At 41.8% G+C, this 24,934-nt stretch overlaps 3 protein-coding genes across 5 annotated transcripts; all 3 read left to right on the top strand.

The window, feature by feature from the left end:
- The first annotated feature begins 36 nt into the window (after window positions 1-36).
- On the top strand, window positions 37-4,049 carry ntan1 (N-terminal asparagine amidase). The gene is made up of 10 exons (XM_076145329.1): window positions 37-283; window positions 788-890; window positions 1,142-1,207; window positions 1,325-1,433; window positions 1,535-1,608; window positions 1,703-1,756; window positions 1,853-1,906; window positions 2,268-2,365; window positions 2,532-2,645; window positions 2,910-4,049. Exons 1-10 carry the CDS (start codon window positions 203-205, stop codon window positions 3,078-3,080), a joined length of 924 nt encoding a protein of 307 aa, XP_076001444.1. The 5' UTR covers window positions 37-202; the 3' UTR covers window positions 3,081-4,049.
- A 949-nt stretch (window positions 4,050-4,998) lies between these two features.
- LOC142994591 (mpv17-like protein) lies at window positions 4,999-10,056 on the top strand. The gene is made up of 4 exons (XM_076145333.1): window positions 4,999-5,558; window positions 6,526-6,596; window positions 7,933-7,962; window positions 8,403-10,056. The coding sequence occupies exons 1-4, from the start codon at window positions 5,258-5,260 to the stop codon at window positions 8,667-8,669; spliced, it is 669 nt and encodes a 222-aa protein (XP_076001448.1). The 5' UTR covers window positions 4,999-5,257; the 3' UTR covers window positions 8,670-10,056.
- Window positions 10,057-11,318: 1,262 nt separating this feature from the next.
- Window positions 11,319-24,590, top strand: LOC142994886 (bMERB domain-containing protein 1-like). Of its 3 annotated transcripts, XM_076145770.1 has the most exons (7): window positions 11,319-11,765; window positions 16,038-16,049; window positions 17,581-17,692; window positions 19,031-19,104; window positions 22,328-22,442; window positions 22,649-22,731; window positions 22,831-24,590. In XM_076145770.1, exons 1-7 carry the CDS (start codon window positions 11,465-11,467, stop codon window positions 22,947-22,949), a joined length of 816 nt encoding a protein of 271 aa, XP_076001885.1. In that variant the 5' UTR covers window positions 11,319-11,464; the 3' UTR covers window positions 22,950-24,590. The 3 variants fall into 3 exon arrangements, with proteins under 3 accessions (XP_076001885.1, XP_076001883.1, XP_076001884.1); XM_076145769.1 differs by lacking the exons at window positions 11,319-11,765; window positions 16,038-16,049 and adding an exon at window positions 14,650-14,904 and having other exon boundaries at window positions 17,572-17,692; XM_076145768.1 differs by lacking the exons at window positions 16,038-16,049; window positions 17,581-17,692; window positions 19,031-19,104; ... (1 more) ...; window positions 22,649-22,731; window positions 22,831-24,590 and adding exons at window positions 12,746-12,816; window positions 12,984-13,013; window positions 13,451-14,149 and having other exon boundaries at window positions 11,328-11,765.
- The last annotated feature ends 344 nt before the right edge of the window (window positions 24,591-24,934 follow it).

Below are 24,934 nucleotides of genomic sequence, written 5' to 3'. Positions count from 1 at the left end.
AGTTGTTTATGTTTAGTGTATGCGTTCGCTCTTTCTGACAGTAGGTGGCGGTGTATGACAAGTAGCGATTAACACATCTTCTTTTGAATGGTAGAAGAAAACCAGGATATTGTGCATCTGTGCGCAAAGGTGGCGGTCGCTGCGGCATGTATGTTATGTCAAATGTAGGTTAGTTTAATAGGTTAATTTAAAGCTGAAAGAAATGCCTTTGGTAATACAAAATAGAGGAGTTGAGTGTCCAAGCTCCACAGCGGAACTCCTCGTCAGATATCCGCATTTTCAGGTTTGTTGTTGCCAAGTTGTTGTGCCGAGAAGCAGTTAAAACAGAATTGCAAAGTCAAACAGCATGTAGAAACTATGTATAATGTAAGAAAGTAGACGGAGAGGCTAACTGTTGAGCGAACTTAGATATAGTTAAGATATTTCTATTCGAAGTGTTGAAGATTACAAAACCGAAAGTGGAGTCTGTGCAGGTTCCTGTAGCCCCATATGGGGTTATGGGTTTAGCTGTTACTCGTAGAATGCAATCGATCACAGATACAGAAGTAAATACTAAAATATAGATTCAGGCGTATTCGTTTATACATATTAAAGTGACCAGGCTAAATGTTTTAGTCAAGATGAATCATAACATTACGTCGTCACGTTATGTTTTACAATCTCCACAAATACCGCAATGGTGTATCACTATTAAGTACAACACGGTAGTTCCAGTCTGAACTAATCGTCCACATCCATGGTGTGATTTGAATATTCTAAAAAATATTTTATCCTTTTCACGTCACAGGGAACCGCAAGTGCATTTCGTTCCAAGCCACTTGTTGATGTCGACCCAAAGTGCCTTCTGTATGTCCAACAAAGAGAATTTGCTGCAACAACACCTGCAGACAGTAAGTACAACTATAAGGCTAAGAAATTCCACCCTCTCAGCATTTCAATTTAAGAGGATAATGCACCCTAATACTCCACACTGCAACCATGCAGAGAAAAACATAGTTTCACCTCAGACATAATCCTCCACAGTAGGATTTCTGAGTGTGGCTTCAATCACCCTCTAACAGACTACCAGTTAGTATTCAAACTTACTACGCAGACCATAATGATACTATACTTTCATGATTTCTTCTCTTATTTGTTCCAGAATTTGTTTCAGTCATTGGCTCTGGAGATGCTACCACTTGCCATTTGGTTGTTCTGCGACACACAGGTAACACAGGCTCACTCAGGACAGTTTCATGCTGCGTGCCTCATTTAACATTTACATGGCTACTTCATACGCAGAGAAAATTAGAAAAATTGACCATGAGTGTACTGTATTTCTCAGGAAGTGGAGCTGTTTGCCTTGCGCATTGTGATGGGTCAAGCACCAGGTCTGAGGTCCCTCTCTTTGTGAAAGCTGTGACATCTTTGAGTAACCTCAGCAAGGAGGGAAGGTATGAAACACTGATAAACACAACAATTCCAATGAGGTGGATCAGTAATGGTTCCTCTACATGTGTGTTGGTTAGGTTATATTTGTTTTATATTTGTGCAGGTTTGAGCTCCATCTTGTAGGAGGTTTTGATGATGAGACAAAAACATCCCATGAACTCAGCCATGACCTACTGGGTACAATCTTTACCTTGACTTCTTCTCTCATTGCATTACCAGCTTGACAACATTTTAGTTTTATAAAGCTTTAAGGACTCTGTGCACTTTTCAGTGGCCTTCCATAACCAGAGAGAAGAGATTCACCTTGAAACATGTTGCATCACAGGTAAACTGCTTAGACTTTGATCTTTATCTTTGTTCCTTGTTAGTGTTGTAATGTAATTGTAATTTAACTGAGGAATCTTACTGCTCTCCCTCGTAGAAATGAATGACGCGGTTGTCGATGGAACTCACAGACCCATAGTTCGTGGAATAGGTTAGTGTGTTTGGAAAGGATGCAGTGCTTGTACGCCATTTGTCCTGTGTTATGTTGTATTTTTGTGTCTACTGTACAGTTTATGTTAAGAATACATTCATAGATTAGTAATTATAATAACAAAGTTTTGTTCATCACGTCAGCACGTAACCACTGATGAATCGGCCTTCTTTCTTTGTGTTGTATAGGATGAAGGTTGGTATTGCCCTCCCCCACCCCAAGCTCCCCGCAGACTTGTCCTTTTTCGCGTTGTGTTGCTCGTGTTGGCTCGCTTAGTCAGGCGAGGATGCAGTCAGAGTGGTTCGCCACAACTGAACGTAGGCCAGGTCTCAACAGCGTGTCTATTCTTGTGTCGGCACAGGTGTGAACACCAAAACAGGGGATTTGTTTCCTGCCTCATTTGCTCATAAAGGACCAGCGGAGGAGCTGCGTTCAGCCCGGACCTTCACTGGCGGACAGGTACTGTGACCTTTTTAAAGTTTTCTGTGCACATGTGCCTGCTTGTGAACATCTTACCATGTTGGAGGAATCCTTCAAAGGACAATTTCTATAGATTCTGGAAAACAAAAATGAATAGTGCGTTAAATCAAAGATTATCAATGTACTAAATGATTTTCCCTTACAGATGGCAGAAATATATGACTCGAGCCAGGCTCTTGTTAAAATCGGCCCCTGCACTTGGTCTCCAAATCTGGATATTGCATTCTGGTTGTCACAAAGTGACGACATCATTTTAAAGGTAAAGGCAGCTGGAAGTAGTAACCCTTATATGACAAAGTAGATGTCTTATTATCATCCTGCTCTTCCCATTATTTAAATGTTTTATCACTGTACAGATTTGGAGTGTAGTTGCCAATGGTTACAGGTAGTCAAGTCAGAGGAGTAACTGCACACACATCCATGTCACCTCCTTTTTTGGCACAGATACCTCAGTAGATCTTCACAAATCAATCCAGCAGGCAGTACAAACATTCTAACCACGTTGTTTCTCTCTCCTGCCCAGTACCTGTCCACCTCTCCGATGGTTGAGCCACCGCATTTTGTCCACCACATGAAATCCACCATCCGGTTCCTTTTGGAGCACCCTGACTCTGACAGCCTCTTCCCTGGGGGTCAGCCCCAACTTTTCCATAAGAGTGAGGAGGGGGACTGGGAGAAAGCCATCCAGTCATAGAGCACAAACTCTTGCCTTCCACTGGACCGTAACAAAGAATGATAACTATTTGACCGGTCGGCTAAATGGCTACACTTTGACTCCTTGTCTGTCTTTGTTTGTGTCTTAACTGACTGAACTGGCTGGCCCAGGACAGAAAGTAAAGGAAGTAAGTCTGTTGCCTATAGTTGTTATTGTTTCTCTCTTGGGTGACTAAATCTGCACCTTGAAAAAATTTGCCCGGATGCAGAATGTAATAATTAAAATGTTACTGTGCCTGATTGTTTTGTTTAACAGCTATTATTGTTGTCCATTTTAAGGCCATTGTGTACCCAGACCACAAGTTTTTAAATTGATTCCCTGCCTTGCATGTAGCCAAGATGTTGCAAAGATGTTAGACTATTTTATCACATTTTAAAGTGTGATTTTCTAATTTCTCTCACAGGAAAGGGCTTTTGGATATAGTCAGTTACTGTGTGATGAGATGATTCCACTAAGCTCAAAAGTGATAAGTGAACATAACTTAACATGGTTTAAAGTCCCCGAATGAGTGGAAGTCGGTCATTAACTGGAACACAGGAGATCAATCTGCACAACAGGAAGTAATCAGACTTTATAGTTAATGCACTAAGACAAAAGGATTTATGAAATATTCCTTAATTTCACCTCAAATACACCCTCCTAATAATAATATACCATGTCGTATATAAACTGCTGTATACTTGGCTATGAATGTTTTCAAACCTGCATGTTCTTCAAACAAATCCTTCTGTCAACTACAATATCATGGTTTTCATTTTTCAAGTTCCAATATACTTCAGAGAGGAATGTCCAAGGCCTTTATGTCAGATGAGATATACAGTACAAAGCGCTGCATGTGCAACTTGTTATGGGTTAGGGTTAGGGTTTTAATGTTGTATGTAATGTTGAGTGAACATACAGTACTTGGTGCTGAATAAATGTAAAATAATAAATATAATTTTTAAAGGATTGTGTCTTTACTTTTTCATAATTTTCTCTGTTGAAGATGCAAGATATGAAATTGCATTTGAACTTCTTAAGTTCAGTGGCAAACAGAAGTTGGTGAATGGTTTGGAATTACCTTGATGCATTATCACCAAATTACTGTTCATCTCCTTTACTATTGCATGTTGTAACTTAGTGGGTTGCCCAGAGGCAGAATAGCTCTAGATTTATTATTATCTATGACATTTGTAAAATATGATCAATATTATTGGTCATTAAAGATCATTGGGCTCCATACATCTACAGTTCTCTCTGTAATACCACCTGAAATGTGTTTTGATGGGACAAGGGTCACATCCCATACAACCATGTGACATCACTTAGATTTTAGTTATTTTACCCATCACAATATGGAGGAGGTGACCTACAGTATGTGTCCTCCAGCAAAAAAAAACATCCTACTCCAAATAATCTTTAACATATTTTCCAGCCCGGTAGTGCTTGAGTTTTAACTTAAAAAATCTTAGTAGCTGAACCGAGCCGGCCGGGTACACACACACACACACACACACACACACGCACACACGCACACACACTTCACACTTCACACTTCTACTGGCCCTGTAGTTACTTGGTATTGGATCGATACCAAATACCCGGTAGCGCCCATCTCTAGAGTCAAGTGGTGTGTCTGCCCCGCCCCCCTCTCTGTTTACACATCCTTAAGTTATTATCATTATTATTATTATTATTATTTTTATCAATTCTCACGTGAATGCCGCATGCTGGTCGCCATGCTGGCCAATAATAACAAAGCTCTGTCGTAACCAGAGCTGGGACTGAGCACTGAAAGTGAAACCTAAGCAGCGAATGGAAAAAAACCTGGGAGCCGGCTCTCACTCGATTGCGAGCCGGCTCTTCTGATTCACTACAAAGAGCCGGATGCTTGTGCGCATGACCCATCACTACCGGGTACTAGGAGGTTAGTGCATGGTTGCCGGCTGATCTACTTCAAGCAAGTATCCATCCCGAGTTTACTTTATACCTTCATTAACTACACTGTTATTAAAGTACGGAAACATATTCGAGTTAGCGTTGGCGATCGTCGATTAGCAGCTGTTACCGGGACGTTTCGAGATGCTCCGGAGGTCAAGCTAACCGACGTTAAAGGTTGCATACGTATCTGCCGCTATTCGTGTCATATCGCTCCGTTTTTATTTAACGGTAAAATAATGAACAGGGTTTTAAAATATGTCCGCCGCTTCCCGTGGGTCACTAACGTCACCATGTACGGCTGTCTGTACTCCGGTGGGGATGTCGTCTACCAGTTGCTGTCCGGGAGGGACGAAATGGACTGGACACATACACGGAACGTGGCCATAATTACGTTTGGTTTCCACGGCAACGTCAGCTTCTTTTGGAACCGGTTCCTCGAGCGGATGTTTCCCGGGAGAGCAGCCGGGATGCTGATGAGGAAGGTGTTCCTGGACCAGGCCATGGTGGCGCCGGTGGCAACCTCCGTGTTCTACACAGGTCACTTGATAGTGAACGTGAAACGCGCCTGTCAATTTTTAACTGAATCATCATCACCTTTGAGCTGCGTTGGTGTTTAAAGCTCAGCAGTTAACAGAGGCAACGCCACACACATAATGGGTCAAAGTTCGCAGCAAAATTCAACGTTCACCAACAGGATTACACCACACAAAGACCACACAGTGCAGTAAAATAGCATCAAATCAGAGGATTTACACAACATTCTGGAATATCCCTCAAAAGTTACTACACCATGGAATACAGTATGTGATGATATTGGTTCATTTTCTTGGCTGTGAATGTTTTAGAATCTGCACACTGACACAATTCTTGTCAAGTGCACCATAATGATTGAAAATACCTGTTTACAATTGTACTTTAGCTCCTTTACGAAACATTTACAAATACAAAAACAGTCCATCCAGTTATTCTATTTGAGGAGTGATAGCCTAGCAGTGCTCCAGAAAGCAGGTTTGAGCATAACTACGTTTAACAGAAAAGACATGTTCACAGAAGCAAGTGGGTTATTCTAGATAACTTCAACTTGCATTTTGGCGCAAGATCCCGGGATTTTCTGGTCTAAACTGAGATCTGATTAATTCTATTTACACCAGTGAGCTCTGCTGAGCCTGCAACATCAAATGGAGTTATGGGATCATATCATTTACAGACAGGTTGAGCAAGATCAGACCACAGCTAATTACAGACTAAGACTAGGCATGCCTCACACAACAAAAGAGAGCAGCATGATACAGACAGACCAAAGGAATCCAGGGACACAATTTGATTCCGTGACTTACAGTTCAAAAGTTCTAATGTTGTAAATGTGTGTTAAGTGGTTATTACAGCAGCACCATTCAAATGCTCAAAGGCTCAAATTTGGATTATTAGCTGTGCACAAAGAGTGTGTAAGGCTTAACAAAGAATTCCTCACAATCTCCGCTTTTCCCCCATGTGTGTCACCCAGGCCTCAGCTTCCTGGAGGGCAAAGAGGACATCTTTGAAGACTGGAGAAAGAAGTTCTTCAATACATACAAGGTGCGGCCAGCATGTCATAATGTCTTGTCATCCTTGTCTTGTCAGATACTGTGACAGTTGTAAATTCTGAAAGCTATGCAGAGGATGAACCACTGTATTTTAAAGACATATTTATATCATGATGATCCTTTTCCTGTTGTGGGTAGGTAATATTGTATATTTCAATCATCAATTTCCAGAGACAGTTGAGAGGCCGCTTCTTTATTCAATCACACATGAGAGATGCATCACAGATCTCAGCGAATACATGCACTGAATTATTCCTCTTGCAAACATGTGTTTTTGTAGCATGCTGGCAGGGGGGGTGCCCCTTCCCGTAAACACTTGCCACAAAGGGTCGGGGCATCCTGACAGCCATGTCAAGGACAACATGTTTACTTTCTCTCACAGACAATAAGTGAAGGCCCAAAAACATAGTGTTCACTTACATAATACTAATACTAATAATGCTATGAACATGGTATATTTCCTACCACACATTCCCCCTATGGCGATTCCAATATCGGCAACATGATGGTCTACACATTTTCACTGGAACCAATGAACCAATGACGGGCAAAAACTGGCATCAGTACGCTAGAAAAATTCCCTCACGACCCCCATGCCTCCTTCAACTTAATCATGGGCGATCACGCTTCCGCGCTAGTAGTGGTTCCATAACAATACATACACATACATAAAAATAGATTACAAATGTACTGTAAGCCTGGCAGATCATGTCAGCATTTCCCTGCTGTGTGCAGTTGTGTGTCGATAAAAAAAAAAAAAACCAGCAATGTAAAACTGAACTATGAATTGCTTAACTGTGACTGATGAGTAAATGAATTACCTGTTTAACGGAAAATAAGATCGAAATGAGATTAGTTTAAACTTACACAATCAGGACTTCAACCTAAAACTTCATACGGCGTGGCATCAAGGAATATTATAACTCGTGCATTTACCAGTACAGATGCAAATAATATGAGTAACAAATGCATGTTAACATGTTGATACAGGGCATACCTTTCATGATATCAAACCAATTTCTGATACAGGAAGTGCAAAGTTCTCATATGGTGATGTAGATGTCCTCATGCGTGGCAGAATGTGATGTCGGCACATGCAGCAAGACAAGAGCTCTATGTGCATTTTTACACATTCAGAGCCATCACCCCGGAGAGGTTAATAGCACTATCACAAGGGATATTGTCCAACCCACTCACTTCAGCCACCCCCAGAGTTCAGAGCTCACTACGCATGTTAAAGACTGACTCCTCTGACACACCCTGACTCCTATAGTCTGTTAGTTACTGAAACCAAAAGGTAAACATGTAATATTTGTGTTTCCTTTCAGACGGGGCTGATGTTCTGGCCATTCATGCAGGTAAGAACTTCGATTCACTTCCATTCATTGACACGAATGGAAGTCATTCTATTCAGGCTTTCCACCATCATAGCAATACAGTCAGGGGATCTTTTAAATAAATATCATTATCTTGACAAGTTATGCTTGAACCTGTGTAAAGAGTTAACTTCAGATAGATTAACTGTCAGCAAATCATTGTCAGACTAACTGTGTAAATGATTGGCTTGATTCTTTGTACTTGTTTTCACATTATACTTTGCAAGCTAAATCCTATAGTATATAGAGCATTCCTTAATGTAAGAAACTATCACGGCTTCTCTCTTAGGTGGGAAATGTACAACATCATGTAAAACGTTGCTTTTTTCCCCGAAATTATTATTCAGCAGAATTATTCATGACTGTGAAATGTGCTAATCCACAGACACAAATATATTGTAATCTTTATTTTTCTCCATTAGTTTTTGAACTTTTACTTCGTGCCTCTGTACCTGCGGACCCCCTGTAGCGGCGCCTGTGCCTTTGTCTGGGGCATCTTTCTTTGCTTCTCGCAGCAGAAAGGAGACGGCACTGCTGCTGCTGCTCTGGCCTGGATACTCCCTTCGAAAGCCGCACACACCGAGGACGCGGAGGATAAAACAGGGTCCCCAAAGGAGATAGTAAATGCTAAAGAGAAGGCAGATGTCCCAAAAGATGGGCCGGAAGCATCTAAGCCTACACAGAAGTGAAATGCATGTATGCAGAAAAGTTGCTGCAATGGTGGGAGGGAAGACAATCTGGAACAGGACAGCTGATTCAGTGTGTGTGTGTGTGTGTTGCACAAACACTGCCAAGGTTAGAGGTTAAAGTCATCTGGAGGTCCAAGTAAACTTTAAGGTGCTTCAGGAAAAACTTTCACAAGAGTGCATGTGGCTATGGGATATTGATTGGAATATTGACATTCCAAACCCTTTGCCTTGAATCTAAATGGAAAAAACTGGATTGAGTTTGAGACAGAATTATTTCCACCGTGTGGAGTGGCAGCTAATTTTCTAACCAAGCATAGAGGGGCAATCAGCCTCTCCTGCTGCTGTCTGGGCTGCAAAATGTCTCCTCAAAATATCAACAATTTATGAAGAAACTACTTGAAACTATTTATGCAGACATGTCATCAGATCATTGTCATCCGCTGTGATAAGATGAATGTCATAGGTTTGCCAACGCCTTCATATTTTGAGCAAACTGCAGATTATTTGTTATTATCACGCGACTCTCTGTAATGCACACTTCGCGGCATTATAAGGTCATTTCATATTAATAACTGTTGAACTTGATAACGAACTGGTCAACTGGGAAACTAGTGTTCTGTGCTGTTTTGTATCACTGTGCCAACTCTGTGCCAAGAGTTGCCAGGAGCTCACCAGCATTCCCAGCTTGCTAGAAACTACAAATGTTGCCTTCTTGTCTTTACTGACAAGAGGTTTTCAAACTGAAAAGTAACAAACGTCAACACTAACATCTTGTAAGACGTCTAATTCACTAGGTCACTTTTCAGTTAGTGGAAATCTGCAGTTTAACCTTAACCCTTAACAGGCTGCTACTATGTATCAAATTAACAAATTAATGTCATGTGTGAAATGATTTACTTCTTTGTTAAGTAGTCGTATTATAAACAGGATAAGATATTGTATTCTCAGAAAAGATCATGGAATATATCCTGACAACAGGACAGGGACAGCGAGGCACAGCCGGGAGTCACGTACCACCTTTACTTATATCCCTTCAAACTGCTCCAACTTTAACAAGGAAATTCTTTGATCACTGTCAAGTTTTTCTGCATATTTCTTTTGTTCTTGTGCAATTTAGTAAGAACACACACCCTCAGTCATTGACACACAGCCAGACACACTCACACGCCACACTCACACGTACATGCATGAAGGACAGGACATCACTCTCTCACATTCACAGCTGCTTGGTTATTTAAAGTTTGACTGACTATCTTGACACTCATCTTATTCTGTATGGTACTATGGATTGTTCTCTCTTTCCTGCCCTTATTGCACCTTTTCCATGACCGATTGCCTTTTACCTTTTAGTGAAAAGATTCCATTTGATTCGATGTAAGACCTTAAAGTTACCTTTCCTGCGGTGATTCTTTAAATTTTTAAGTTTCCTTTTATCCTGTTTTTAAATTGCATCCTCATGTATTTAAGGTTCAGTTTTTTTCAGTCTAATCCCTGATTTTACGCAACTACTGAACCCGAAAGGTCAAATCACTGAATGTACATACATATCTGTATTGCGCAGGTTATAAAGAATGGTTAATCTATCAAAGTTATCCATTATAGGTGGATCAGTACTGTACCTCAATCTGAAATTTCAGATATCACAAAACAATCTGATCAGTCCTGTCATTTGTAATGTATGAGAATGAATTTACAGTTAACCATATAGAGATGAATTATGTTTATTGTTGAATTAATTAAAAATATCAGATTACTGTGACTGTGTTTGTGTTGTCGCTCTGCCAAAAACACAGCCATAGAAAAACGCCAGAACTAATACAAACTAAGCCATTATTTACTTTTTCTTTTATATGTAGTCATTGAGCAGAATCTTTTTACCTAAAGCAACACAAGTATGAGGTTTTCAAAGACAGAAAAGAAGACCAGACGAGCTGCTGCATTCTAAATAATTTGTAGTGGTTTGAATGCACATCCTGGTCGACATTCCAGTAAGGCGTAAGATGACAATTGGACCAGTGCCACCTCGAAGCACAGCAGAATGGGCTGTGTGGGAGAGGTGAAGTTAGATGAGAGAGTAGCAAAAGAGACATGTTCAAACATATTGTTCCTGACAAAAAATGCATGAAATCCATTTTGAAAAGATTTATTAAAACTTTTAGTGTTTTTTTGTCATTGACCTATTCACCCACTATCACTTTTTCTCTGTCACAATGGAGCAGTTAAGGTGTCCTACTGGAGCATTGTTTATACTCAAATGTCAGTCGGAAGTTCACTAAAATGCCCCATTCACACATTCAAGAAGGGCGTACATGCCAGAATACTGCTGGATTAGTTCCTGCATGGGGTTATGTGTGAATGGGTGCATCGCTGACTTATGTTGTGATATGATGACCCCAGCTCATGGCCAAGCAACAATGCAGGGATAATGCAGGGACAATGCTGGGGTAGTGTAAGGACATGGCTGGGGTAGTGTGGACATGGCGGGGGTAGTGTAAGGACATGGCTGGGGTATTGCAGGGAAATGTCTGAGGCAATGCAGTACCTGCCTGGGGCAATGCAGGCATGAAGGTGTTTTATGAATGAGGAATGTGGCCACACGTCACGACCCAGGAAACTCACACCCATGAGAGAATTTCAGTCAAGGATGTGTTTGGCTCTCTGTCTACACCAGTGGGCGGATCATTGTGACTGAACGGTGCACCGGAGTAGTTTTTAACGGTATTGCTCAACAGTATCTAAGCTCTAAACTCTCTGTCAAACTTATTCCTCCTCCTGGTTTGTTTAGTGTTTCAGTTATGAGTTCGTTTCTACGGTATGTCCGCAGATACCCATGGGTCACTAACATCACTATGTTTGGCTGTCTGTACTCCGGTGGGGATGTCGTCTACCAGTTGCTGTCTGGAAAGGATGAAATTGACTGGACACACACACGGAACGTTGCCATAATCGCGTTTGGTTTTCACGGTAACGTCAGCTTCTTTTGGAACCGCTTCTTGGAGCGGACGTTTCCCGGGAGAGCAGCCGGGATGGTGATGAGGAAGCTTCTAATGGATCAGGCCATAGTGGCGCCGGTGGCAACTTCAGTATTCTACACAGGTCAGTGAGGGAGTGAAATCATGTAGACACGGACAGAATTAGACTGTTAACATTCCACTATATATGCCAGATGAAAGGGATTCATAACTAAGACATGTTGTCAATTTGTTGCCTTAATTGGCATAAAAGTTTTAAAGTGTACGTAATTAGCAAGATATTTTTTTTCTTGATTATTGTGCTGATAGAATATAAATAAGAAAATAGCTCAAACACAATATTGGTATTTGAGCTTGATTGGTCTATTCGCGTCTAGGTGTGTGCGTGTGTGTGTGTGTGTGTGTGTGTGTGTGTGTGTGTGTGTGTGTGTGTGTGTATGTGTGTGTATGTTAGTACTGTGTTGATATTTAAGCTGCCGCTTCCGAAGAACGACGGCACCTCACGTGTATGATTTTGCTGTAATTGCTGGAAGAGGTGAAGGGAAGTAACCCCGAAGTTCTGAGCATCAACTCGGCCCTGGAGGAAAATATCTTCCCTCTGCTCCTCGACCACGGTCAGGAAAAGGTTAACTGGTTAACTGTATCTGACATATTAACCAGTGCAGCACGTTTTTCTAGTCTTTCAAGTCCGCTAACAATCCAGTCATTATGTGCAGAGAGAAGACAAGATGGTACCTGAGGCAGATGTTGTCTATATGCTAAGTAAATCTAGCATATAGACAACCTGTATACCTGCCTTTTGAAACTCAGTCCTTGGATTTGTTATTGTTCCAAAACTGTGATCTGATTAATTCCAGTTTAGTTACCATAACAATATACATTATAAGGGTTATCCATGTTTACATCAACTAACCAGAAGTCAATCCAACTAGAAATCATTGACAGACTTTTTTTTTATAAAGTATAAAGGGTCAATGACTTACAAATACAGTCCCTGCATATCAATGTTGATGATGATTTCAATATTATTACTTTATCTGTAGACCTTCAGTGGCATCAAGCCAAATCATTTACCAGCTGTTAACTGTGATCTGTCACCTGCAGGCCTCAGCGTCTTGGAGGGCCAAGAGGACATCATGGAAGCCTGGAGAAACAAGTTCCTCAACACATACAAGGTGCTCCCAGCATTCCATCCACTTGCATATCACCTCAGGGTTTTTTTCAGGATTCATAGGCTGGACTCATGACAGTGTGAACCACTAAAATGTAGATAGACATTAGACACATATTATAACAGTTTGTTGTGAATTTTCTTTGATTTGAGTTTGTTTTTCCTTTTCAGACAGGGCTGATGTTCTGGCCCTTCGTGCAGGTATAAAAATATGATATTGCTCTGTCCATTTATATATGTATTCATAATAAAAATAATGTTTTGACACACTATATTGGTTGTGTACTGTTTAGTGCATGTAAAGCAGGAGCTTTATGTGAAGGAATGTTTGGCAGTAGCTCAAGGGCTCGAGTTCCGTATGGACCAAGAAAGTGGACGAGCAGCAGGAGAGTTGCCAGTTTGGCTCCATGGCACTGCTGAGGTGCCCTTGAGCAAGGCACCAAACCCCCAAAACTGCTTTACGGGCGCCGTACAAATTATAGTATCTTGACCAATTTGCAAACATGTAACTCATCAAGATTCCTTTCTCAGAGACTCACGTACAACTGTGTCAGAAATATACACCAGCATTGTCTACGTATGTGAAATGTGATATACTACGGGCACAAATATATCATTCTCTTATTTGTCCCCATTAGATTTTTAACTTTACATTGATGCCTGTGTACCTACGGACTCCCGTCAGCGGCGCCTGTGCATTTGTCTGGGGCATCTTTCTGTGCTTCTCCCAGCAGAAGGGAGACGGCACTGCTGCTGCTGCTCTGGCCTGGATGTTCCCCCACAGAGCTGGGGACACAGAGAACTTGGAGGCTAATGCAGGGTCCATAAAGGAGATAGTAAATGCGTAGGAGAGCGCAGATCTTACAAAAGAAATGAGATGAGAAATGCATGTATGTAGAAAGCACTGGCTGTAATGACGGGTAAATAGGTAAAGAAGAGCTTAGATAGGACTGCTAGTGCAGTTTTGCAGCGCAGTGTGTGCAATGCACTCACACTGCCTGGTTAGAAGGTTAAGTCATCCTAAGGTGAAACAAATAATATGCATTGTCATGAAACTGGGAAGTACTTCAGGTAAAACATAATGCATGGAAAGATGAAACGCATACACAGAACATTTGTTAATATGTCTGCTCCATAGATAAAGATTATTGCACAAATACCATCGCTGTTCTGTCTGGTCAGCTTTTGCTGGCTGTGTACTGTGAAGTTTTAGTAATGGGAAGATGTTGACATAGCAAATAGTTTACCTACAGTTGTAGTTTGTAGTTTGACACAGAATTATTCATATACATTGTGAATGTTTTTAATTGTTGAATAAATATATATGTGTTCATATATGTTTTGTGTGTCATAAGTAGATTATGTTCTATCCCCAGCAGTCCACACTTGATCTGAAATAACCTGCCATATACTTTGTTCTTTCTTTTTGCTGAAAGATGTAGAGTCTTTGGTGAATTCTGGTGCAGCCACGCACATAGATATGACTTATCTCCATGTATCTCACAGTGTAACATAAAATGCAGCTCTGTTTCCATCTTATGGCTGTTTGGAGCAGTATGTGCTCCCCAGACTGCCTGCTCTTGGCTTATTTCTGCAACCTTTGCGTCTATATTTCATCTTCTTCTTCTTCTTCCCAAAACATTAACAGGTAAGATTTCCAGGGTTCAATCTGTGATCTAAATGTAACACACGCGACAAACTGATTTGTTGACTGGTTATTGTTTTATACAGCCGTCCATAAACGCAGTAAATCACTTTTATTTTGATAGTCTTTTCGGTTGTCTCCCAAGTCTCCAGTGTCCCCGCTCGTACTGCGCATGCTCCCTACATCCTCCTCTCCATCCACACGTCCGGGGATCTGGAAGCCTTGAGAAAGATGCTCATCGTCTCGGGTCGCTGGAGCCTCGTCACCGGGTGAGACAGACTTGTCCGCATACACTCGGCACAAAGGCCTCCTGGCACGACAAAGTTCGGCACGGCTCGGCTCGGTTCGGCTTCACAAAAATGGAAATGAAGAAATCAATTTCGGATACGGAGCGCGCGCTGAGGAGCTACGGCGCCGTGTCGGAAACGTCTTGGACGACGGACAAAGGTGAGCGTCCCGGTGCGGCCGGGGAAGGAGGCGGAAACGAGCCGCGGCCGGTCGGTCCGCAGTCTGCCCCTAATCCGGACGGGCTGCGTGGAATGTTCCGTGCGTGACTCATACCCGCTCCGCGTCTCTGTGGCGCTGTTCCCGCGAGAAAAAGGCCCGTTTATTGCCCACTAGCGGCAACGGGAACCCAAAATTAATCCACGATAACCGGAACAGTGTGAATAACACTGTTTGTTTCGTGTTTGTCAGGATTTTAGGGTCAGAAACGCCATTAATTGACCCCAAGATGTATCAATTATTCGGATTTATAGCGGTTAAATGATGCAAGAATATGTGCAGCCACTTGCTTTGAGTCAATACACGATCAAAAGAGACATTTCAGTCACACACACACACACACACACACACACAGACGATTGCAATGCTGGCAGAGAAATAACAGGAACAGATCTGTCCAGTGTAGCATAGCAACGCTGCAAACTACAACCCTTGGATGTCTGTAAAATTTCACATTTCACAGCACAAATGGCTGATATTGTGCCATTAAGTGTTATTGAATGGCTCCAGTGTTGAAGCTTGTCTGGGTTAATCTGAGGATAACTGGAGTGAAATGGAGCACAGGGTGAGCGAACTTCTCAGAGTGGTTATTTTTAGATGTGTGTGTGTGTGCACTGTGACTGCAGGATGTATCATCAGTGTTTGGGTTGGATGTGATACAGATGCTGACATTTCCCTGCAGCATTCTGATCCAGACTCTGGGTGGTTTGTTTAAACGTAACCGGATTTAACCCGATTAATTATTTCTGTATCTGGTATCGGTGGAGTGCAGAACATGTACTGTGATGTTCTGTACGGATTGTGTTAGGGATGTTGTGCAAAACGTTTGTGTGGCAAGTGGGAGCTTTTAACCTGAGCTCTGCTGAGAGACGTTAGGCTGAACTTAAGTTGTGACTTCATGCAGCTTGGTGGTATTGGTGGTCAACAACATGGCTGTGAAGAGAAAAGGGCTGTGATTCAGTAAAGCAAACAAGGCAGGCGACGGTGAGAGAAAAAGCGCTACAGAGACACAAATACAGTCTCTGGCCTGTTGGAACAAACAACTTTGATTTGGCATCTGTGTCTGATGGCAACAGACCCGTTGGACAGTGATTCAGTTTCAGGGATGCACAAGCAAACTGTGCAGCCTGTGGTGAGTCAGCTCCACTCTCAGCAAGCATCCAGGAAAGCAGCACAAACACAGACTGCAGCTTGTGTTACTGCGGAAGGAGAAAAGCCTGATTCAGTGCTCGCATCTTCAAACACAGACCTGGATGTTTTTACTTAGAGGGACAATCAGGGATCTAAATTGAAATGAGTATTGTTGCCGCGCCAACATTCTAAAGAAAAGGTTTGCAGGGTTTGTTTCACAATCACACAAGAGACAACAACCTAAGCAAAGTTATGAATAGGTGCAAATTGTTGGTGAGGTGGAAACCACTAACACAAAGCTCTGACAGCTTTGTTTGGGATGTGTTCTTTTCTTTCGCCCACTTGTTTCCAACTAAAAACATCTAGTTAGACACGTTCACCTAGTATGAAGGTGTTGATTGAGTGCTTGTCATCTGTGTCAGTGCACTTCACCAGCTCGGGCTCAGCTGGCCAATCAGAACAGATCCAAAACAAACAAACAAATAAAAGATGCCGTTTTCACACAGTGTGCATAGTGGTGCTGCAGTAAGGAAGAGCAGGAAAGGAAGGCGTTGGATGTATTTTGTACGCATTGCATCCCCTGTAATGTTTTCTGATGCTGTTAAGGGTTTGTTTACGTCAACACGTCTGCCATGATTTCTGTTCGTTACGAGATTCATTTGTGTACATGAATTTAGCCCAGTTTCACTTTGTCAACAAAATAAAGTTTGGGACCTTCATTGATTTGGTTTGTTTCCAGTGTTGTGGAATTTAACAGTGTTTGTGTTCTTATCTCTCACAATGAAAAGGGACTGAAATACACCATTGTTTAGTTTAGTTTTAGTTTTTTAAAGATATCTTCACAATGAAATGGGAATGTTGACAGTGGGCTGCTTTTGAAAGAGAGACACACATTTGCACATTATCCCATGTGTAGCATTCCACAATGAATGCTTCAACAAGACAAGACAAACGAGAAAAATTCACACTGGAATTTGACAGCCAGGGGGATGTATGTGTGCTAAAGGCTAAAGGTTTGCTGGCTGCATGGGTGGCGGTGCAGTAAAGGTGAGGTCAGTGGCCCGTCTTAGACATCAGACAGCCAGTCAGACAGCTGGACATTTATCCATGTCAGTGTGACCCACCAAATATCACAATCCACACAGAAAGGCCCTGGTCTACTACACTGTGCCGCCTAAGTTCATGTCCTGTTTGTGAAAGAAGTCACATCAACAACCCTAAAGCTCTAAATCCCAACAACAAAAGATCATCCGGGTTTGTAACAAACAGGAAAAGTGGTAAGTTAATGACAGAGACGTGAGCTTTAAAGCTAACAGGACTAATTAACAATGCAACAGAGATGCATAAGGGATTTGACAACGATTTTGATGTCATAGAGGCATTTCAGAGTAAAATGTCATAGGACAACACTGTGGCTCTTCCCTTCTGTCCATGCCTCCATTCCTCATCAAGGTCCCCCGTCTTCCTCCTCTTCCTTAGGTCATTCAGATGTCTCCATGGCAGAGAGCACCATGTCTCCAGACGAGATCGAGGTGGAGATGACTCGCATCCAACGCCTGCGTGAGGTCCTGGTGCGCCGCGAATCAGAGCTGCGCTTCATGTGAGTTAAAAATAAAATCCCGTCTCACTGCTAAGTAACACACACATAGCACACATAAAACACAACGTCCTTGGTGTGAAGTTTTAATGGAAAAAATGGAAATGAGGCATGTTCCCGTTGAAAATGTATTGAATGACATCGTCGCTGTGAACTTAGCGGGTTGTTACACTCTTAACATCTGTGGTGTGACAGAAGAGGTGTCAGATAAAGCTGACACATATTCCGGAGAGATCAGAGAAGTGTGATGAAGAGCGAAGCCAGGTTCTGCTGTTAGTTCACACAGACACTGTAAAAACACATCCTGTCAAATTTACGGTAAAATACTGGCCACTGTAGGAAATATGACGCAAACACAATATTAGTTCTGCTGTTAAATAAACAATTCTTACTATTTAGCAGTTTAAAGTTTTTAAGTTTAGCATTTGTACACAATTTTGGTGATTTTAATTTCAGTGACACACACACACACACACACACACACACACACACACACACACACACACACACACACACACACACAGCAGATGGAGTGTCAAAGTGCAGAAACTGTTGGAATCCAAAATAGAGAGAGAGAGTGAGAAGCAAGTCAGAACCGAGAGGAAAGGGGGATGAAGGAAGGGTGAAAAAGAAAAAGAGGTGCTAAAAGCGGCAATGGGGCAGGCGTGCAGAGGAGGAGGAAGGAGGCAATGGATGAGTCATCGGTCTGATTTATCACCAAGTGAATTAAATTTGCGACGGCTGTGGAAGCTCCGCAGAGACAGAAAGGAAGGGATTGGATGAGGAAGAGGAGCAGTGTGGAGGCTGAAGGAGAAGAGGATCGATTTATGGTGTTTTTCACCTCCTGATCAATGTCTTGTGGCTGTGCTGTTACTGTTCAAAGCCTGGAGGATCTGAGTATTTTGTCAGTCACAGTGTTTCAACATGTATTGTACAAGTAGTAAGAGCCAATTTGTATTAAATCGCAGCTACTTGTTAATTGATTAAATATTGTTGACTGTAGATATATTGTATTGTGGTCTTTACAGTGATATTTAAGTTCAAACAAATTGTTGTTGTTTCCAGATTATGCTGCTTCTTTGCTATTCTGCTATCCACCTGGTTTACATCAATGAAATCAGATCCAATGATCCAAAGCAGAGAGAGAGAGAGAGAGAGAGAGAGAGAGAGAGAGAGAGAGATAGATAGATAGATAGATAGATAGATAGATAGATAGGTAGATAGATAGATAGATAGATAGATAGATAGATAGATAGATAGATAGATAGAGGATCTAATAATAGTATCAGTCGCACTCAGATGGGAGGCTGATGTTAATTTATTTGTTCTTTTGTGTTCTAGGATGGATGACATTCAGCTCTGCAAAGACATCATGAGTTTAAAGCAGGAGCTGAGACAGATAGTCACAGTACCAGGTACAGTACAACATACACACAAGTGCACACACACACACACACACAAACAAACAGGATTGATTTTCTGTGTACACTCAGCAAAACTGCCTGCAGTCGCTGTTTGGACTCGACCAAAAATAGAAAATGGAGTTTATGACAGAAACAGTTTCAGTGTGCAGCTCAGTAGAGCCCAGTAAACTCAGCCGGCACCATGTTGATTTATAGGAAGAGTCCCGACAATAAACTCCACAAGATTGATTGGTCCCAGGGACACGTTAAGAGTTATGAGGGTCAAACTTCATTCTTCTCGTGTGACATATACACACATGCACAGGCACGTGTACCACCCCCACACACACACACTCATGGTGAAGGTGCAGTACACTCTTCCTCCATTATGGCCTTAGGAAAACTTCCCAGGCTTGTTTCCAAAAACACAGGGTTTATTTGTGGTGAATGCTGACAAATATTTGTTTAATTCAACCTTCGACTGCCCTGCTGCATGACCTGAAACTCAGCAAATAACGATTCAGTGGAAAAACTGCCAAAAGAACAAACTGATCAGTCGCTTGATGGAACACATGATGTTGTGTTCAAGGACACACAGTAGCAAGAGCCGCATGATGGTGGACACGCCAGGCCCAGACCTGTCAATCACAAGTCACAAACTACTTGAAAAACTATCTACTACTACAATATTTGACACATAACATGGTGAAGAGACTGAAACTGGAGAGACCAAAATAAGGAGATGTAAGTAGTTCTGTCAGCTCGTTATTTCGCCATAGCACACACACACACATACACACACACACACACAATTATAAGTAAGGTCAACCTAACAAAACAGTGGGTCCAAGAGTGAAATGTGTATTGTTCTCTTTAATATTGGCACACTTTAATGTGTATTGTACACTGTAATACTTTATGACTGAATACACACTAAATAGTCATACCAAACAATAGAGACAACAGTAGAAACGTATCCACCCAAAGCAAGTGGAGAAAAATAACTGTTAGCTCCTCTATTTTCTCTCACACGGAAATGCAGAAGTCAGTGTCAGAGAAAATATAACATTAAACGCACTTCTAAATAACAGTAACTAGTCAGGATCAGCACATGAATTATTCAGTGCCCAGAAGTTATGGTCAGCGACCAGATTCACTCTGAAAGCTTCCAGTGTCGTTCGGCCTCCAGAGCTCTTTTTTCAGCTTGCTGCGGCTGTTGTTCAGCTTGCTGCGGCTGTCCAACTCCTGCTGCTTGGCTTCTATGACTTTAATAAAGTTGTCATACACTGTGTATTGGGGCTCGTTCATCTGGGGGAGGGACGGTGGCATCCACACAATGACATGGTTGGTTTAAGGGTTAAAGAACAGTCACACAACCCCACATTCACACAGCCCCGTCCTGGCCTGCATATATATATATATATAAAATAAAATATAAAGAAACTATTCGGTGTTCAGGTTTCAGTCATTGCTCTGGCATAGCCTGTAGATCGCTGAAGAAAGAGAGAAATCTTTGCCATTTCTGATAGAACTTGTCAGTGTGACCCCTCATAGTGTACTTGATTTTCTCGAGTTTAAGAAAAAACATATCCCTCAGCCATTGTAAAATGAAGGGAGGGGTGAGAGATTTCTAATGCAGGAGCAGGCGGCGTCGAGCAAGCAGAGAGGTGAACAATTTCCTTTTGCGCGGTGTTGAATTGTTGTGAGTCAGATTGGGTACTGAAGATGGCAATATGAGAGGAGGGTTGAACCTGCGTTCTCAATATGGTAGACAATGTGTTGAAGTACCCGGACAAGTGGTTGTCCAGCCTGGGGCAGAGAAAAAAGCAAGTGGCTTAGGTTGCAGTGAGGATTCAAACATCTATTACTTTTGTCCTCTACTTCTGTGTACATTTCGGCCCATCTAGATTAAGAAAAATTAACCCTGTCTACGACCTTAAACTGGATGAGAGCGAGATGAGCACAGGACGAGACAGTATGTAGATTGCGTATGAATTTGTCCCACCAGTCTATGTCTAGTTGGAGTTCGAGCTCAGCCTCCCAGGCGGCCCATGTTTTGGAATTAAATACTGTAGGTCCCCGAGTTCCAGAATGCGGCGATAGATCTCAGAGATGGTCCATCTTAGTGGTATCTTGAACGTAAGCGGGTCTTCTCACATGAGTTGAGGGCGAGGGGAAGGGAAGTTTTGGAAATAGCTAGAGGCAAAGTGTCTGATTTGGAAGTACTTAAATAATTGATTAGCAGGTAGTCTAAATTGAGTTGACAGATTGGAGAAGCTGTTACAACTTCTGTCCGAGTACAGGTCAAGGAAACATTGCATGCCTTTGTGGTGCCATGCTGAGAAGGAAGAGTCCAAGAATGAGGGAGGGAACAGGTGGTTGTTGCGAACTGGGCGCAGGGGTTTCCTGAATTGGTACCATATCATTAGAGTATTAAGAACAACAGGGTTTTTGGAAACAGGTAAAGGATGAAACAATCACAATTTGTATGGAATTATACACTTATAATAACTTATTGATTATTAAGTTAGTGAAGAATTTTCCATAGATTCTGAAGTTAAAATGCAGAATTGCTACGTACGATATTTGTCGCAAAGCATGGTGTAAATAAGGAGTTATCAGTAGTTCTGTCAGCTCTTTATTTCACCATAGCACATACACACACTAACGCGCATGTGCACACACTGCTGCCTGTCCAGTTCCTGTCACATTGGAATTTACGTGTCAGCGCTATGCATCCTGCAGAACGTCCCAGGCCCCCGGGGAAACTGGAGCCCCTTTATATTTGCGGCTGTGAAAAAGAGCTGATGTCTGTAGCTTCTTCTTCTCGGACAGAATCCACAATCCAGTGAATTTAACTGATCGTGACTTTGTAAACCAATAAGGCAATTGGAAGTCAACTTGAAAATTCCTGTTGCCATTTTGTTGACTTCATGGCTCTCTGACTGTGAATGCAAAGTACTCAACCAAACAGAACAAACTAAATTCTCCCAGCATTTACACAATGAAGTCTGAGGCAGCTATGAATGAAACATGAGAGGCGTTCTGGGGCCGTTAGTGCTGTGACTTGGTGTTTAGGAGTTTAGTGACTTTGCGGTCAGTTTAGTCACTAAGCTCCAACACTGATATTGGTCATCAAACACATTCAGTACCAGCGTCTGATACCGTATCGTTAAGAAGAAGAAAACTTATTATTAAGGAACTGAAGATTCTGAGATTTTTCCTTCTTCTCCAGAGAAGGAAAAGACCAAGAAGCACAAGCAGCGGGAGGAGGAGCTGATCCTGAAGATACATAAACTGGTGCAGAAGAGGGACTTCCTGGTTGATGATGCCGAGGTGGAGAGATTAAGGTAGATCACTGACTGTTATTGTATATGCTGTTTTCTGATAATGTTAAAGGTTTGTTCATACTATTAAAGCTGGCAAATCTTTTGAAACCAAAATGCATCAGGGATGATTTGTCCCCCATTGACATGACATTGGCACCAGTTCAGACCCAGATAATGTCTGAGGTAAAGGATGTGGACTGTGTTAACACGTGACTGTCTGCACTCAGGGAGCAAGAGGAGGACAAGGAGATGGCGGAATTCCTCAGTCTGAAGCTGATTCCTCTGGAGAAGAAGCTCAAAGTCACACAAAGTGAGTGAGCAAGTTTAAAGAAAAATTAAAATCACAACAATTCCCTTGTGCACAGCCATCTTGATGGCATGATAATCAATCTCCTTTCTTCACTTCAAGATCCTCCAAAACCCCGGAGACAAATTCCAGAGCCTCCTCCCAACAAGCCATCCATCACTAAATCAGGAGCGGCCATCATTAAGGACTGCTGCGGTGCCACCCAATGTGCTGTCATGTAACCGATGGACCTCACCACACCACCCCCTTCCATCACGTGACCTAACCTGCAGACCTTTACCTCACTTCCTGTGACTCAGAGAACCCTGGGCAGCTGAGTTTCAAGAAAGAAGCCTGCAATTTAAACCTTAGATTAAGTTTACACTGCAGGTTTGGAAAAATGGTCAGAGGGGAACTTTTACCATGAGTAAGTAAAGGCTGCTTATCAGATATAAAGACAAACAGATCATGAGATAAAGATCAAATATGTGTTTAAGAAACAGTAACATTCCCTTTTAGGATGACAATATGGGTTATGATGGTGCAGCCTTTAGACTCAGTCTCAGAATTTGTAAACTACAAGCACAATGTCCCCAAAGTGAATGAAATGTGTTGGGTTCTCTGTCATCATTGTTCTGTCACGTCTGACAACGGGTATTTATTCTTCCATTCCCTAACAAAAAAAAACTAGTTTTATTCCTTTCTGTCGCCGTCTCCAGGTGCGACAAACATGACTCAGTGTCAGCGTGTGGATTCTTTGTAGAGGAATATTTTGGACTCCAGCTTTGCCTTGAAAGAGCAATGTGGTCCATTCTATCTGCTGTAACAGATACTGTACAAAGTTGACCGCTAATATGATCGGTGTCAATTGCAGCCCAGTGTTTGGCTTAAATGAATGAAAAGAGAATCCTTTTCTATTTATTAGACTCATTACACAACAAAACTGCTAAAAACATGGGTCATATGAGGTTAAATGGCAATTAGCAACATTTATCAGCTGTTAAAAGGTCAAAGAAAGAAAAGCAGCACTCCCTGTGACTGATATTTGACCATCCATTTAATAATGAACAAACATTAAGGAATGATATTAACAATATAAATGAACAACAGGAAAGCAAATTTGGACTGTAAAACACCAGCAAACCAATAACATCTCATATCAGAAATTTCACTAGTCACACTTCAATTATGTGTGGGACCTCCTCTTGCAGCCTCTGCTACTTTGCAGCTTTGTGCATAGAATCAATAAGTGTCTGCATCTGTTGTGGGATGTTTTCCTACCCTACAATGAAATATAACTCTGAAACAAGGGGTCCACACACCAATTTGTGATTTTATAAACTTTCCCTGTTTTTCTGGTCATTTACATGCAAACTAGGTCACTGACATCATTTTGGTTCCTGCAATGTAGCGTCCTGGAGATAGTTGGTGATCACTAACCAGGTCCACAGGCATTTGAATGGGTCAATATGGTACCCTGTGCTGAATACAACACAAGTTTACCCCATAACCCACATTTGTAGCAGTGTTTGGTACATTAACCACTTAAAAACATATTTCCATATTTTTTATTTATTTATTTGCCCATATCAGCTTCCACTGATGATTACTGTGGTGGTACATCAGTCATGGTTACTATGAATATTACTGACAACAACTTGCAACAAATGAATTAAGTCTTGCGTTTTTATGATAAACAGGAAATGAATGCAATTCTCTTGTAAATGCCAATGATAGTCCCCGGATGTTTGTTAAGTGTATTTAGGAAATAAGTGACCCATGTCAAGCAAAGTCTGTCACTTTATCGTCCTTCTGATAACCTAGCGTTCTGTAGTAGTGAATTTATCAAGGTCCTAAAATTGAATATTGAACAAATATGCAGAAAATAACTACCTGTATATACATGTTAGAATAAAAAGCATCTTTCAGGAACAGGCTGGGTGATTGGAGTTTCTGGCTCTTTGGGCATTTATACTGTTTCTTGACGATTCTCCCGAAACACGAGATGGGTCGGCAGTTTTTTTTTCCGAACTACGGCTGACTGGGAAAATGTGCATCCTAACAGAACATGACAGACGTCAACCAACGATATCATCATAATGTAATGATGAGTTAGGTCAGAGAAGCGTCCTAATAGAAATTCCAAATTAGTTAACATTTATGACAATTTTACCTCTAGGTCATGTATTAAATTTTGGGGGGCGGCAGTGGCTCAGTCTGCAGGGGA

This window comes from Genypterus blacodes, unplaced genomic scaffold, assembly GCF_046128005.1.
Source record: "Genypterus blacodes isolate CSIRO-AG114 ecotype Tasmania unplaced genomic scaffold, CSIRO-AGI_Gbla_v1 ptg000030l_1, whole genome shotgun sequence".
In the NCBI taxonomy this organism is placed as follows: domain Eukaryota; kingdom Metazoa; phylum Chordata; class Actinopteri; order Ophidiiformes; family Ophidiidae; genus Genypterus; species Genypterus blacodes.
Note: the sequence above shows the minus strand (reverse complement) of the source record. Positions and strands in the feature narration are given on the sequence as shown.

Bases quoted from the DNA above. Each gene is read 5' to 3' on its own strand.
- ntan1 (XM_076145329.1), top strand. From the start codon at position 203: ATGCCTTTGGTAATACAAAATAGAGGAGTTGAGTGTCCAAGCTCCACA. The intron at 891-1,141 runs GTAAGTACAACT...TATTTGTTCCAG, and splicing joins TGCAACAACACCTGCAGACA to AATTTGTTTCAGTCATTGGC. The intron at 1,757-1,852 runs GTAAACTGCTTA...TCTCCCTCGTAG, and splicing joins TGAAACATGTTGCATCACAG to AAATGAATGACGCGGTTGTC.
- LOC142994591 (XM_076145333.1), top strand. From the start codon at position 5,258: ATGAACAGGGTTTTAAAATATGTCCGCCGCTTCCCGTGGGTCACTAAC. The intron at 5,559-6,525 runs GTCACTTGATAG...TGTGTCACCCAG, and splicing joins AACCTCCGTGTTCTACACAG to GCCTCAGCTTCCTGGAGGGC. The intron at 7,963-8,402 runs GTAAGAACTTCG...TTTCTCCATTAG, and splicing joins TGTTCTGGCCATTCATGCAG to TTTTTGAACTTTTACTTCGT.
- LOC142994886 (XM_076145770.1), top strand. From the start codon at position 11,465: ATGAGTTCGTTTCTACGGTATGTCCGCAGATACCCATGGGTCACTAAC. The intron at 17,693-19,030 runs GTGAGTTAAAAA...TTTGTGTTCTAG, and splicing joins GAATCAGAGCTGCGCTTCAT to GATGGATGACATTCAGCTCT. The intron at 22,732-22,830 runs GTGAGTGAGCAA...CTTCACTTCAAG, and splicing joins GAAGCTCAAAGTCACACAAA to ATCCTCCAAAACCCCGGAGA.